The sequence below is a fragment of the Prionailurus viverrinus genome, chromosome E3 (genome assembly GCF_022837055.1).
Source record: "Prionailurus viverrinus isolate Anna chromosome E3, UM_Priviv_1.0, whole genome shotgun sequence".
In the NCBI taxonomy this organism is placed as follows: domain Eukaryota; kingdom Metazoa; phylum Chordata; class Mammalia; order Carnivora; family Felidae; genus Prionailurus; species Prionailurus viverrinus.
The window spans coordinates 25,343,235-25,359,639 of record NC_062576.1 but is presented as its reverse complement, the minus strand read 5'-3'; the positions used below and the strand labels follow the sequence as shown (position 1 = coordinate 25,359,639).

General features: G+C 43.4%; 1 protein-coding gene and 1 long non-coding RNA gene across 6 annotated transcripts in view; one reads left to right on the top strand and one right to left on the bottom strand.

Moving 5' to 3' along the window:
• The window catches only part of DNAH3 (dynein axonemal heavy chain 3), a 170,856-nt gene that overhangs the window by 15,752 nt on the left and 138,699 nt on the right, over positions 1-16,405 (bottom strand). For all 5 annotated transcript variants that reach the window (XR_007147732.1, XM_047838156.1, XM_047838154.1 and 2 more), the window contains 3 exons: positions 12,775-12,973; positions 7,595-9,736; positions 748-973 (listed from right to left, as the gene is read on the bottom strand). Coding sequence is in view for 4 of the 5 variants with exons in the window: in XM_047838156.1 (XP_047694112.1) it covers positions 748-973; positions 7,595-9,736; positions 12,775-12,973 (2,567 nt within the window). In the remaining variant the exon portion in view is untranslated. The remainder of the gene's footprint in view (positions 1-747; positions 974-7,594; positions 9,737-12,774; positions 12,974-16,405) is intronic.
• LOC125154245 (uncharacterized) overlaps positions 2,412-16,405 on the top strand; it is a 33,282-nt gene continuing 19,288 nt past the window's right edge. The window contains exon 1 of the long non-coding RNA XR_007147733.1: positions 2,412-2,504. This is a non-coding gene — a long non-coding RNA (uncharacterized LOC125154245). The remainder of the gene's footprint in view (positions 2,505-16,405) is intronic.

Sequence of the window (16,405 nt, the reverse complement as noted above, 5' to 3'; positions counted from 1 at the left end):
TCTTCTTAGCATATAGGCCATACAAATCAGGTAGCAGGCTGTATTTGAACTACAGCCTGTAGTTCGCTGACCTCTTGCCTGGAATAAGAGAACATTTGAGTTGAAAAGGGCTTTGAAGTCTGTCTGGTTCATCTCATCATTTTGTATAAGCAAAAATTGAGGCCCAGTTTTGCTAGGCTTTAAAATTCACACAAAAAGTAGGTAGCTCTTTCCAGTATTGATTAAAATTCCACAGAGCCCAAGAAATACAGGTTAGAGCAGCATGGACATTGGTGCCTACACTACAGGTGAGATTTCTTCCATGACAATTTTAAAAATCAGATTTACTGACATTTAATCTGCTTTCCCAGACACATCTCCTATTATATCCCCCAACAACTTCTCATAGTATATACCCCATATTCATAGAATAACTTCTCAGTGTTTCCTTCATATGCATCTTTGCTTTTATAGATGCTATCCCTTCCGGCTGGAATGTCCTTCCTGCAAAACTATCATCTTTCAAAACCCCAGGCAACTGTCAGGCCTCTAGGCACTCCCCAGCTTTCCCTTCCCTTTTCTGTGCTCCATGGTTCTTATTCAAACGAGTACAGCAGGTACTGCATGGCATCAACATCATTCATCCATGGTCTGTTTTCTGCTAGATGAGAACTGCATTTGCTCATCTTAGCACTCCCAGCCACCAGCATGACATCTGGAGCTCAAGACTGGAGCCCCGAAACAGGTAGTGGTGGGGCAGCACCTCACCTGAATCTGATGTTAGTGCTTTCAGGAACAATCACCTCCTCACAGATCTTCTCCAGTGTAGGCATCCAGCTTGTGGCCAGGTGGCAGTTCTGTAACACCACCCAGGTCCCATCTTTGATGGCAGTGTTGATCATTTTGGCAGCAATTGAGCCTTGGCCTTGGCCAAGGGAGATGGTCTGTGTTCTGGTGCCTCCCATGCCAAGATCATCAGCAAACTTCAGCAGGCCTGAGACCAGGAAGAAAAGGGTTTTTTTGAAAGAGGACAGGCCAGCTAAGACCATATTAACAGGGACTATGCAGAAAGAAGGGCTACATCAAAATTCTGGACTCGGAAAGAAACTCACTGGCTTCTGTCAATTACAAAAATAAGCATCTCTATGGGGAAGTTTTAGACTTCTTTTAAGAGGATGAATGAAGCTACTATTGATTCCTCTTTTGTTCTGAATACACAGACATTCTTTTTTTTAAGTTTTAAAAAAATGTTTATTTATTTTTGAGAGAGAGAGAGAGAGAGGGAGAGAGAGAACATGAGAAGGGGACGGGCAGAGAGAGAGGGAGACACAGAAGCAGGCTCCAGGCTCTGAGCTGTCAGCACAGAGCCCAGCCTGGGGCTTGAGCCCACAAACCACAAGATCATGACCTGAGCCAAAGTCAGATGCTTGACCAACCAACTGAGCCACCCAGGAGCCCCTCTAAGTTTTTTTTTAAAGTAATCTTTACCCCCAGCATGGAGCTTGAACTCATGACCCCAAGATGAAGAGCCTCATTCTCTTTGAACTGAGCCAGCCAGGTGCCCCAGGCATTCTTTATTTAAAAAAATTACAAACTGAATTATACAATACAAACAATAACAAAAAAAAAAAAAATAGAGTCTGAGAGACAGAATTTCCCAGGTGCCAAAAATGAAGAGGGAACTCAAAACTAAAGAGATGAACACACAACCAAAGAACTAGAAACTGGGTGGTTACAAATGTATTTTACTAGAAAAATAGGTATTTGTACAGTGAAATTTCAAGTAAGTCTCTTTCTCTTCTCTTTTCCTCTGAGGCAGCCAATGTTACTAGCTTTTTGTGAATCCTTCCAAACATATTTTATGCATTAAATAAATGCATATATACTATTATGTGAACTGCAGAATACTACATTTGCTTCTTTCACTTAGATGTTTTCCACATCAATACAGGCACAGCTCAGAGATATTGCGGGTTTGGTTCCAAACCATCGCAATAAAGTGAATGATGCAATAAAACGAACAAATGATTTTTTTTTGGCCTCCCAGTGCATATAAAAGTTATGTTTACACTACAATATTACGCATTAAGTGTGCAGTAGTATTATGTCTAAAAAACAATGTATGTACTTTAATTTAAAAATATTTTATTGCTAAAAAATGCTATCATCTGAGCTTTCAGTAAGTTATAATCACTGATCACAGATCACCATGAAAAACAATGGAAAAGTTTGAAATATTGCCAAGAATTACCAAAATGTGACCCAGAGACATGAAGTGAGCAAATGTTGTTGGAAAAATGGCACCAATACTCTTCCTGTCATCTTGGAGCCTGTGGCCGCCTTCTGGAAACAGGACTCCTAAAACGACAAATATGTCTGGAAGGCTGTGGTCCAAGGCCAATTTTCTTTGGAACCAGAGGGAGCACACGGCACTTCTTAAAATTGAAGGTGTTTATGCTCAACATGAAACTGAATTCTATCTACGCAAGAGATGTGCTTATGTGTACAAAGCAAAGAACAACACAGTAATTCCTGGTGGCAAACTGAAGAAAACCAGAGTACTCTGGGGAAAAGTAATTCATGCTCATGGAAACAGTGCCATGTTTTGTGCCAAGTTTCAAAGCAACCTTCCTGCTAAGGCCACTGACCACAAAAATCTGTGTGATGCTGTACTCTTTAAGGATTTAAACTTAACTGAGAGGTACCCGGGTTGCTCAAATATTCGACTTCAGCTCAGGTCATGATCTCCCAGTTTGTGAGTTCAAGCCCCACATCAGACTCTCTGCTGTCAGTGCTGAGCCTGCTTCAGATCCTCTGTCTCCCTCTCTCTCTGTCCCTCCCCTGCTAGTGTGCACACATGTGCTTTCTCACTCTCAAAAATAAGTAAACATTCCTAAAAAAAAACTCTCCTTAGTTAGACATTCTGTCATTAAAAAAAATACATACATACATACATACATACATAAATGTGTAGATTTGTTCTCTTAAAAAAATAAGAAAAATGGAACTGATAGGTTGCTTGATGCAGGGTTGCCACAAACCTTCAATGTGCAAAACAAACACACAAACAAAAAAACCGGATCTGCAAAGTGCAGTAAGGTAGAGCACAATAAAACAAGTTATGCCTGTACATACAGAAAAGTCTTATTCTTTTTCATGGTTACATAGCATTTCACAATTGGAATATACCATACTTTATTTAACCAATCTGGATGTTGGGTGATTGTGGACACATAACTTTTGCACTCATAAGAAATGGGGGCTAGAACTGAGACTTTTGTAGACAGTTGGGACCTTCAAAGCACTGCACCTTTAAGTTAAGGTGGCCAGAAATCTGGCTACTGGTCTAGAAGCAATGCAGAAGCTCATTGGTGGAAAAAATAACTCTCTGCTGAGAAAACAAAACATTAAGCCTATGCCACATGTGGATGAAGGGGGTGGGTTTATAGTACCTGTGGGTGGGATTCCCCAACTGAGAAATTTCCCATAAAATTGATATAGAATGGGGGCACCTGGGTGGCTTAGTTGGTTAAGCGCCCGACTGTCCATTTTGGCTCAGGTCATGATCTCATGGTTTCGTGAGTTTGAGCCCCGTGTCAGGCTCTGCACGCGCCTCTGTGAGGTCACGCACTCCGTGTGACAGTGTGGAGCCTGCTTGGGCTTCTCTCTCCCTTTCTGTTTGCCTCACCCCTGCTCATCTTGTCTCTGTCTCTCTCAAAATAAATAAATAAACTTAAAAAAAATTGATCTAGAGTGGCAACCCCCCCTGTGGCATCAGTGTTTGCATATGCAAAGTCTTTCTGTTAGGGCACTCCTAAAACCCAAGGTATTAGGAGACTCCCACAAAAGAACACAAGATTGCTGATTGTGAACTCACAATAAAAAATTACAAGCTACGTGAGGAAATATATCACTATAAGGGATAGCACATAAAACAATCAGGAGAATTAATACTCCACAGATTATATGTGAACTCTGTTATGAGCCCAATTATGTCTCTTTCAAATCCATATGTTGAAGCCCTAATTCCCAGGACCTGAGAATGTGGCTGTATTTGGAGATGGGGTCTTTAAAGAGGTAATTAAGTTAAAATGAGGTCAACAGGGCAGGTCCTAATCCAACAGGACTGGTGTCCTTAAAAGAGGAGGAGACTGGAACAATGACATACTCACAGAGAGAAGACCATATAAAGACATAGGGAGAAGATGACACAGGGAGAAACTGGCCACAAACAAGCCAAGGTCTCAGAAGAAATTAACCCTGCCGACGCCTTGATTTTGGATGTTTAGTTTCCAGAATTGAGAGAAAATAAATCTCTCTTATTTAAACCACGGAGTCTTTGATATTTATTTATAGCAGCAGATTTATAGCTAGCAGATTAATATAATTTCTGAAAAAGACCATGAACGAAATACATCTAAAAATCAATAAAGGAGGACCACAAAGCATAATAAAATTCACAGTCTTACGAAAAAAGAAATACATGGATTTGGAATAAAACAAATAAAACTTCTAGAAATGGAAAGCACTGTCACTGCAGATAAAAACTCAAAGTACTGATTAAAAGCACAGGGTAGAGACAGCCAGAAAGAATTAGTGAGCAGTAAGGTCTGCAATCAATGATCCATCCAGTAGTACTCATATTGTGGTTTCCAAATCCTGTGGCCTGTTTTGAAAGAACTGGAGTTCCTTAGAGAAATGTCTGTACAAGATGAGCCCAGAATACATGCTAATTCTATACGGCAAGGATGCTATATAAAACCACCGGGGTTATGTGAAAACTACTAGGCATGAAGGGGCCCCTACAGGCTAGAGACTGAATGATTTGAAAACCAAAAAGAATAGTAAATAATAAAACACCACCATGTTTGAAACACCCACTATGTTAAAAATCTATGCATTCACAATGGCACAAAGAAAATCTTATTGCTTAAGTAACTTCACAGGATGCCAGGGCACTAATTTATTAATATGAAGTTTGAGAAATCAAGAGAATGAACCAAGTGTCTATTCTGCTGGTCCTTTTTGAGCTATAGTCAGAGTAAACCAAAGGGTTGACCAAGGAAATTTTTCTTCATAGAGGAGTTCCAGCGAATAAATGCAAACATAGTTGACAGAATTAAAATACCATTTTGTAGCCCCTAATGAAATAATGGATCTGGGGATTGATTTTTTTAAGGCCACTAAAATCATCAGGTCAGTTGTTTCCAAAACATACTGGAATTATCTGAAAGACTTCTTTTTTCTTTTTTTTAATGATTGTTTATTTTTGAGACACAGAGAGAGAGAGAGAGCAAGAGAGAGCACGCAAGCAAGGGGAAGGGCAGAGAGAAAGGGAGACACAGAATCTGAAGCAGGCTCCAGGCTCTGAACTATCAGCATAGACCCTGACGCTGGGCTCAAACCCAAGAACCATGAGATCATAATCTGAGCCAAAGTTGGACACTTAACCAACTGAGCCACCCAGGCGCCCCTACCTGAAAAGCTTCTAAAACACAATGCCTGGGCCTCATTGACAAAGATTTTAATTTAATTGGTTGAGGGTGTGGTGTGCACATGGAGGTTTTTCTTAATCTGCCCCCTGCCCCTCAAACTAGGTGATTCCATTGTGCAGCCAAGATTGAGAACCATCACATTAGCTGTGAGGCCGATGGGAAACTTTACAAGGGAAGCAGAATGGGAAGGTGGATCACAATGACAGTGCCTGAGTCCACTGATAAAACTTAATCAGAAAGGGAAAGACAATCAGATAGTATATGCTTCCTGGTGTGAGGCACTACAAGGGACACAGTACCCGTGAGGTCTCCTGGGAAGTTATCCAAGTTAAATCTGATCAGACCTCTAGCACAGACAGACAGGAATATGCAACATATGCCACTGGACACAACTGCCCATCCTTTGCCAGCACAGCATCATTTTACAGACCATACTATGACCTTTCCTCCATTTCTCTTTACCTTTCCTGGTTTACCCTCATTGCTCTAATTTAAATCTGCCACATAAAGGACATAGGGGTTAAAATAAAGCTACTAGAAAGGGACCATGAATTTATCTTTGACAATAACACTGTGGTATGGGAGCGTGGAAAGGGTACTAGTTCGTTTCAGCTCCCTCCTCCGACCTCCTCCCTGGTGCACAGCTGCCAGCTTTCCATCCAGGCCGGGATAAGTGTCAAACACCTCAGGGGTTACAAAAGAATGGCAACCTTGTCATTTGCATTTCTGGTACTTTTCTTCATTCAGCCACAGAGAAAATGAAAGCTTTGAGATCCAGCGGAACAGAAAACAAATCTATTTCTGTCAATAACTCATACCTGTTAATATGCAATAATTGATTTCTGGAAAGATACACAAACCAGTAATAATGGTTACTTCTGGAAGGGTTAGGAGGAAGATATACCTTTCACTCTACACAAGGGTTTCTCAACCTCAGCACTAGTGACATTTTGGGCCAAATAATCCTTTGTTGTGGGGGACTGTCCTGTGCACTGCAGGATGTTTATTTAGTAGCATCTTTGGGCTCAATCTACTGGATGCTAGTAGCACCCCCTACTTGTGACAAAAAACGTTTCACCACTTTGCCAAATGTCCCTTGAGGGGGCAAAATGGCCCTGGTGGAGCCACAGTCCTATACTTTTCCACATTGATTTTTTTTTTTTTTTTTTTTTACTATATACAGTTATACACAGTATTAGTCATTACACTTTAATTGGGGGCACCTGGGTGGTTCAGCTGGTTGAGCATCTGACTCTTGATTTCTGTTCAGTCATGATCTCACAGTTCATAAGTTTGAGCCCCACTTTGGGCTCCACACTGTCAGTGCAGAACCTGCTTAGGATTCTCTCTCTCCCTCTCTCTCTCTGCCCCTCAACTCACACGCATGCATAGGCACACACTCTCTCACTTTCTATGTTTCTTCTTTTTTAAATGTTTATCTATCTTTTTGAGAGACAGAGAGACAGAGCACCAAGTGGGGAGGGGCAGAAAGACAGGGAGAGACAGAATCTGAAGCAGGCTCCAGGCTCTGAGCTGTCAGCACAGAGCCCGACACGGGGCTTGAACTCCTGAACCATGAGACTATGACCTGAGCCAAAGTCGGATGCTTATCTGACTGAGCCACCCAGATGCCCCCCCTCTCTCAAAATAAACCAACATTAAAAAAAACTTTAATTTAAAAATTAAAAGAAAAGAGAAAAGCCTAATTTAGAGAGACAATAGTATTAGAAAATGATTTAGGATGAAGATGATAAACTACCACCCAGTAGACTAAATCTAGTCCTGGTCTGGCCCTCACAATTTTTAGGAAAGAATTTGAATGAGTTATCAGGATGTAAAAATGGGTGATTTCTGCATTTCTGATTTCTCTTGAAAAATCAGGTGACCTAGCCTTCCTGGGCTCACATTATCAGAATGGCATGGTGCTTCGGGGCTGAAGAGGAGCTGCTTTCTTTAGGTGGGAAAAGAAATATTCAGTGGCCTCACCCTCACCTTCACCTGTTAACTGTTCACATTTCAAAGCATCTGAGTTTGAGATTCTTGCTGGAAGGGACACGCTGTTGTCATCCATTCATGCATCCTGGGGTATTTATGTTCTTCACACAACATTCTGCCCTTACCTGCCATTGGGTCCGCACCTGGAGACAACACAAAAATCAACGGTGCACAACAACTGGAATCATTGTAGGACTCCTGGAGATCAAAGGTAGGGGCTTCAATGTAGACACTGCCCATGTGCTCAGCGATGAACTCCCGAATGGCTGGAACCATTTTGTCAGGCCGCAAACATCGTAGGATTACCATCCTCTCCAATCCCTGAAGGAACTTCCAAGATCCAGGGAATGTCTCCTCATGGGGCCAGGTGGAGTCATAGATAAGCTTCCACTCATCAGCATTTTGTTCTAAATGTTCCATCAGGCCTTTCAGTTTGGGCAATGCCGAGGCACGAACCACTTCCGCCCACGCCTTCTCGGACAGCCATTCAGGAACTGGGTTGGGGAAGGGGTTGTCCAGGGCGACACCTCCAGTTAGAAGGAAATACCAAACCTCCTCATTAATTTGCTTTTTCTCTTTCATGATCCCGATGGTGAGGAGGAGAGAGAAAAGTAGCTTGTCCTTCTCAAACAGAGAGCGGCAGACATTGTTGTAGATGCTGAGGGTAAAATGTTCGATGATGTACTCAATGCGACGGTCCAGTTCTTCACTTTTATTGCTATGAGCCAGGGAATGCACATAGAGGTTTATGAACCATGTCAGGGAGTACTGGTACATTGGTTCGATGTGGGCCAGGTCAGAGATACAGAAGAAGATGGTGGCAGAATGGACAGCCACTGGCTTGTAGCCCATCCGAGTCTGATCGATCTGTGTTTCTGTCACTGAAGCAATTTTCTGTTTCTCAGATATCTCCTCAGACAGCATTTTGGAGGAGGACAAAACTTTGATGGCAGTCTCATCCTCGAGGATGTTGCCCTCAGACAGGGAGAGGACTTCCAAGATCTTATCTTCAATTTCTTTTAGCTGTTTCTTGTTCTTGGCGCTTTCTACAATCAACTCGTTCTTCTTCTCTTCCAGTTCTGGCTTCTCCTTGGCGGCCACAATGCCAAGGAGCTGATCCTGGAGACCTAAGGGTGTGATCATGAAGTTGAGCAGGCAGACTTTCACAGCGACTTCAGGGAGGTAATGTGGGTTCCTCAAATGGGTTGTGATATATAACTTAAAATCCCTGGAGTATTCAATGATGTTTTCACCCAGCCTCATGTACTCAACCCCTTGCTGCTTAAATGTGGACTTGAGCAAGATGGGTTCAATAAATGCATCCAGCTCCTCTCCAACATTTTCTAGCAGGACGGGGGTGCCAAACTGCAGGGCGTTTTCCAACGTCCTCACATAGCTGGCATCTGAGAATTTGATGACGGAGAGCTTATTTGCTTTCTCCATATTCTTGATCCACTTATTGGCCTGCCCCTGAGGGTCAATCATTAAGGCCCAGCGTCTGGAATTGGACACAATGATGCCATTGTCAATGGAGAAGGAGTCAATGGGCAGCCCAGCAATCTGCCAGGCCCGGATTTTTACAGGATCTCCTAATGTGTTGCTGAGACTGAAGTCACTAGAGCCAGGGATGACCTTGTCCTTACACTGCGCCAACCACTGCTTCTGACACCTTACCCGATAATCCACTGTAAAGGCCCCCAGGTAAGCCACAGTCCCTGAGGACAATAGCACATCCCCTGTTAGATTGGTATAACGGATCCCCAGCTGCCGGGTGGCTTCTGTCCATCTGTCCTTCTCTCCCCCAAGACCACTGATCAGCTTTTCTGCTCTTATCAGTTTCTGGGAGCAGATCTCAATGTTTTCCTCCAAGGTCCTTTTCTTGGTGTTCATCTCCTCAAAGTCAAGATTCAGGGCCTGGAGGCGGTCTTCCACCAGCTTCAGTTCTGCTCGCTTCTGGTTCAGTTTCTGCATCTGTGCATCCAGCTTCCCCTCGGCCTCTCTCAGCCGCTCCCGTTTGGGAGCCACCACTTTGGCCACGCGATCATACACCTCCATGGCCCTCACCCACTTGCACAGACCTTCGCAGGCAGATGACACATTTTTAATGACAGCTGGCTGGAAATCTGGGTGATCGATGAACCTTTCCCGGATCCGCTTCATGATCGTTGGAGGGATGTTGTCTTTGTCATATGTCTTAAGACTCTCCAAGAATTTCAGATCTCCAAGAATCTTTCTTGAAACTCCCCAGTAATCCTCTATCATTTTACCTATTTGGAACAAGAAATGGATATTGGACTGTTATTAAGACATTCTGGCTGAGACTTCAAGATTTGCAATGGCTACTCATATTTGGGGAAAAAAATCCAAGGTCCTACCAAACATTTTTAGTGCAGGAAAATACTCTGTTTAATAACCATAATGATGGATATATGTCATTATATATTTGTCCAAATCCATAAAATGTACAATACCAAGTGTGAACTCTAATATAAACTATGGACTCAGGGTATTAATGATGTGTCAAAATAGGTTCATCAATTTTAACAAATGTACCACTCTGTTACAACAACAGGGGATGCTATGCGTGTGTGTGGGTTAGGGGTATATGAGAAATCTCTGTACCCTTCTCTCAATTTTGCTGTGACCTTAAAATTGCTCTAAAAATATAAAATCTAAATTAAAAAAAAAAAGAAAAATCTAAGTTTCTTACCATGGTCCAGAAGGCCCACTGAACTCATCTACCTCATCTCTGAGGCCTTGCTCCTTGGACTTTAGTCAGGCAGAACCTTCTTCAACTCCTCAAAGATCTTAAGTGCTTCCCTACCATAAGCCCTTGACCTAGACTGTAAATAGCATCTGCTGGCTCTCAACCAGACTTCAGTTCAATTGTCACCTCCGCTGAGGGGCACCTGGGTGGCTCAATGGGTTAAATGTCAGACTTCAGCTAAGGCCATATCTCACGTTTCATGAGTTCGAGACTCGCATCAGGCTCTGTGCTGACAGCTCAGAGCATAGAGCCTACTTCGGATTCTGTGTCTCCCTCTCTCTCTGCCCCTCCCCTGTTTGCACTCTGTCTCTCTCTCCCTCAAAAATAAACATTAAAAACAATTTTTTTTTTAAAGTTACTTCCACTGAGAGCTTTCCCCAGATTTCTATCACTACACTGGGCTACTCTATCCCTCCCCCAGCATTTTCTTTCATCTCAGCTGCTGGAATGTCGATTCCCTTTACATCATTTATCCAACGTGTAATTTTAATGTTTTATTTATTTTTGAGAGACAGAGAGTGACAGAGTGGGGGAGGGGCAGAAAGAGGGAGACAGAGGATCTGAAACGGGCTCCATGCTGTGGGGCTCCCAATGTGGGGCTCAGACTCACAAACCATAAGGCCATGACCTAAGCTGAAGTCAGATGCTTAACTGACTGAACCACCCAGGTGCCTCTGAATACTCCTTTTGAAGACTGGGAGGTGGGCTAGATGGTACCCAATCAGTCCCTGTGAGTGAGTCTCAAGAGAAAGAGCAAGGGTGGGGAAGCAGCATGTAACTATAGAAAAGGCCATCCTTGCCCTGTCCAGAAACAAAGCAGGGCCCTTATTCTCCTCAGCACCCATCCTGCCAATGACTGAGCGAGTCTTGATCCCACCTGGGGCTGCATCCCTTTTGTTGACATGCTGGAAATGAGTTAGAAGCCTTTTTGGCTCACAGCATTGTAAACACTTGCCAACCTCAGGTTAATCAAAAAAAGTTATACTTGAGAAATCATATTAAGTACAATAGGTCAGATGTGTCCTGTTTCTAATGCAAGCACAGTAACCAAACAAGTATTTCTCATGAAGGTTTTTGTCTGCATTCAGGAAAATGATCTGGTTCATTTAAATTCAAGGTACCCAAAATGAATTAAATGGTCTTATGCTCCGTCTTAATGTTCTGGCTAAAGTTGTGTGGGATAAATGAATAATACACACAATTCACTTCAATTAAAAAAAAAAAGAAAGGAGGATGGTGGGTCCTGTACTGATCAAGTGATCCAAGAAGAGAATGAACTTTCGTGACTTTGGCCATACTTTGCGTATCTTGGCAGTTCTCCACCCTGGCTGCACCTTAGATCACCTGGAAGCTGAATATATATATATATATATATATACACACACACACACACACACACACACACAGCTCAGTCTGTACCCAAGACCAGTGGAGTAAGAATCTCTAGGAATGCAGGCACGGGCTTCAGCATTCTTTACACTCCCTAGGTGGTTCTAGGGTGCAGACAGGGTGGAGAGGTGCTGGACTAGCTCATTCTTACTCAGTCAACTTATTACACCTCAGCTGTTTCCCTAAGGGATTCTCCTGTGAAGTCCACTTTCTGCCTGTCCATTCCTGATCACCTCTATCTTCTTCATGTGGTTTTTGGCCTGCCACCAATCAGGGAAGAAGAAATGTTAGTCAGTGGGAAGCAGAAGCCAGAGGCTCCTGAACGAGGGATCAGGGATTTAGAACCTTTCAGAAGGAATGGAGGAAGATCAGGGCTGTTCCCAGGACAGGAGGATTCAAAAGGCAGAGAAATTACTGAGATGGGTTCTTAAAGTCCTTGTTTAGCTCTAAGACACTGTTATTAATAATACAAAGTTCTACATGTAATTTGGATTTTAAGGAGGACAAATACCTACTAATGCTTCTAGGTTTAATTATATGAGGAGCTTTCTTTCCTCCCTTATGCCCAAGTCTCTGATTCCTTGTCTTCCTCCCTTTGCCCCTTTCTCTCTGCCTTTTACTGTTTCTAGCTCTTCTTCCGTTCCCTCTGCCTTCCTCCCTCCTCACATCTCGCCCAGTTCATTATCTCTTTGTGCACATATGCATGCCTGAGCATGTGCGTGTGAGTCCAGGTGCCTATCTCTTTCCATCTCCCTGTATCTCGGTCTCATTCTCTGCGTTTCCTTCTCTGGTTTTCTCTCAGTTTCTCTCTTTCTCTAGCTCTTTCTGTTTCTCACCCTCACAACCACACACTACTCTGTGTCAGCCTTTTGTCTCTGCAGCCTTCATTTTTGTAATGGTTTTCAGTCAGGGGCCTTGACTAAGCTCAGCTTTGCCTAAAGACGCCTGCCTTTTCCCTACTGATTGAGAGAAGTGAGAAAGGAGAGAGCTGTGTGGATGAGTATGCACCTCCTGGCACCTTTCTGATCTCTTCTGGGACTCCAGACCCTGCTTGCAGGCCTGGGGCGGTAGGTGGGGGCGTGGTACCCTCCTGCCAGGGAAAACAGCCTGTGAAGGCTGCTGGGAGGGATGGGAGCTGAAGGGGTTTACCGCTGCCGCTGGAGTCCGGCTTCCTCTCTGGTTTTAGCCCTTTCATGACGCAGATGCTCTCCATGACCAGCTTGACAGGGCCGGGCGGGTTCTGCATGGACTTCACCAGTGAGATGTCTGCTGGGTTCAGGGTGTCCAGGGCAGCAAGTGCAGCCTCCAGTGCCGGCATGGCCTCTGCCAGGTCCCCCTCACATTCATTCTGTGGGCAGCACAGGGACAGAGAGGGATGAGTGCCTGGCACACCAGGCGCTCACCTCTTGGAGGAAGCTGGAAGAGGCTCTTCCTGCCCCTCCATGTCCTTCCAGGACGGTGCCCCCTCCTGGAGTTCTGCACAGGAGGGTGGCTCTAACTACTGAGTGGCAGCAGGCAGGCATCCATGGCTTTTCAGGGATGTGGTTTTGATGCCTTGGACATTTGAGAATTCACCTGATTTGTGGTCTAAAAAAAAAAAAATCAAGCTTTGGATTCTAAACAAGTTCCCAAGAGATATATCCAGTGGGTAACTTCACACCCACTGATCAAGGATGGGTTGAGAAATGGAGTAAAGGATGAGGCCCAGGGGTTGAGTGACAGCTGGGAAGGGGATTAGGGCAAGCTTGGGGGAAAAATAGGCAGGAGGGGTGGGGGAGGGTCAGGGATGGGGTGAGGTCTGGAATGTACTGTAGCTCAGAGATGAGGCAGGGGTAGAGTCAGGGATAAGGTGAAGCTTGGGGATAGGGTGGAGTTTAAGGCAATAGTTTAAGGATGAGGAATGGGAACAGAGATTAATCCAATGAAATATTATTCAGTCATAAAAAGGAATGAAGTATTGATTCATGTGACAACATGGAAAACATGCTAAGTGAAAGAAACCAGACACAAAATGCCACCTGCTATATGGCTCCATTTACATGAAATGTGCAGAAGAGGAAAATCCATAGAGGCAGAAAGTGAGTTAGTGGTTGTCAAGGGCTGGGGGAGAGAGGAATGATGAGTGACTGCTAACAGGTTTAGGTTTCTTGTGGGGTGACAAAAATGTTCTAGAATTAATGGTGATAAGTGTATACCTCTGTGACTGTACTAAACACCTCTGAATTGCATAACTTAAAAAGGTGGAGGGCACCTGGGTGGCTTAGTCAGTTAAGCATCCAACTCTTGGTTTCAGCTCAAGTCATAATTTCATGTTTCATGAGTTCAGGCCCCACATCAGGCTCTGTGATGACAGTGCAGAGCCTGCTTGGAATTTTCTCTCTCCCTCTCTCTCTGCCCTTCCCCACCCTCTCTGTCTCTATCTTTCAAAATAAATTTTAAAAAGGTAGCTATTAATGGTATGTGAATTAAATCTCAATTAAAAAAATTTTTTTAATGTTTATTCATTTTTGAGCCGTCAGCACAGAGCCTGATACAGGGCTCCAACCCACAAACCATGAGATCATGATGTGAGCTGAAGTCCGACGCTTAACTGAATGAGCCACCCAGGCACCCCTCAATTTTTTTTTAAAGCAAGCTTAGCATTGTAAGATTTTAGAACTGGAAGGGACCTTATAGGCTATTTAGTAATCTAATTACCAAATAAACAAAAATAAAAACAAGGTCTCAGTAGGCAAAATGAGTTATCCCCAGTCATGAAGCTCCAACTTTGGGACCCTGGTTCACACTCTGTGAATACTCTATTGGTTGCCCTGCCCTACAAATGGTCACACAGCCACAGCTGAAATGAAGCTTCACAAGAGAACAACAATTCTCAGGCAAAGCAGCATGTGTTGAAGTCCATATCCCACAGGTGTATTGTAGGCAAACAAAATAAAGGTGGCATCACCTTCTTGCATGCACTTGTATGTATCTTCATGTGTATATATCATGGATTCTTTATTTTAGGTTTTCTGATTTTTAAATAAACTTGCATCAATGTTTTGTTTGGCTTTATTATACTAAAACAACACCCATGCCCTCCATGAACCACGTCAGATGTTCCCAATATCAAAATGAAATGCTCCGCTTCAGATGGCAAAAATGGCCCAGTCCCAGGGGTAACTCAGTTTGCTCCCTCTTCAGTCCTAGGATAAGTGCCAGAGTGCAATGCAAGAGGAAAAGAACTGAAACCAAAGCCTGCTGTTTCTCATGGTCAGCTTCAGATAAAGTTGGTGGCAGAGAACAAAGGTGTTGGCTCAGCCACAGCTTTGGATTCTTGATGGAATTTCAATAATCCCAGGTTCCCACAGGTGCCACCAATAGTTCATGTTCCTTTCTTATCATGTGCCAGACAACCAGTGGCCCGCACAGGCTTCTTGTCCTCCAGTGGCCCAGGAGCTCTGCTCCCTTTCCTAAGGAGCAAGGCCTGGGTACCAGCAAGCTTGTTTGTCAAGTGATGCAAAAAGGCTCTAATTATAAGACTGTGTGTACCAATGGAATATTATGTGGCAATGAGAAAAAATGAAATATGGCCTTTTGTAGCAACGTGGATGGAACTGGAGAGTGTGATGCTAAGTGAAATAAGCCATACAGAGAAAGACAGATACCATATGGTTTCACTCTTATGTGGATCCTGAGAAACTTAACAGGAACCCATGGGGGAGGGGAAGGGAAAAAAAAAAAAGAGGTTAGAATGGGAGAGAGCCAAAGCATAAGAGACTGTTAAAAACTGAGAACAACCTGAGGGCTGATGGGGGGTGGGAGGGAGGAGAGGGTGGGTGATGGGTATTGAGGAGGGCACCTTTTGGGATGAGCACTGGGTGTTGTATGGAAACCAATTTGTCAATAAATTTCATAAAAAAAAAAAAAGATCATATAAAAAAAAAAAAGACTGTGTGTACAGTGATTCTCAACGCTGGTTCTGCCTCAGAGTCACCGAAGAACATTTAAGGCCATCCTCAGGGTCAGGCCCCACACCCCGAGATTCTGATTCATTCAATCTGGGCGAGGCCTCGGCACCGCCTTTTTAAAACTCCAGAGGTGATTCTGACACACAGCTCTGTTGAGAGACTCCAGCTTACACTCTCGAAACCGAAAACATGGCAGGAAGGAACAGACTTTGGTGCCCAATGGGGGAATGGCTACTTGATGAGAGAACTTACTTAAAATGGTCACTGAAATGATTATGTGACATTTTGAAAAAACAGGTGTGATAGGATGTTAAGGAAATAAATAAGCATGATGCAAATTGCAATTATGTTATGACTGCAATAATATAAAACTATCCATGTGTATAGACAGGGGCTAGAAGGAAACTTGGGAAATCAAAAAGATGTTAAAGCTGAGTTCTTAAATAATCTTTCATACGTGTTATTACTGTTACATCATTTGTTTCTATGATAAAAAACATTGATTAAAAATGACCCCAGTTGCTTAGCAATTCAAGGAGCAGCAGGGCCCTTTGAAAGGTATAAAGCATGGTACACTCTCAAGAAACACAATCAACTCTGCAGCAATTCTGGAATCAGTTATTATCCTCATTAGGGGGAAAAGAAATGATTCATTCACTTAAAAGAAATGACTGCTGTAAGTGAATTATTGTACTTGGGAAGCAAGTATTTGGGCCTCTTTCTCTGCCAGTCTCCTCACTGTCCCTGGATAGATTCCACTTGCATGGCTGAGCCTCTCTGCTGCAGAGGCCACCACACTGGGGGCTTTCCCAGGTTACCTCCTTTCTAGG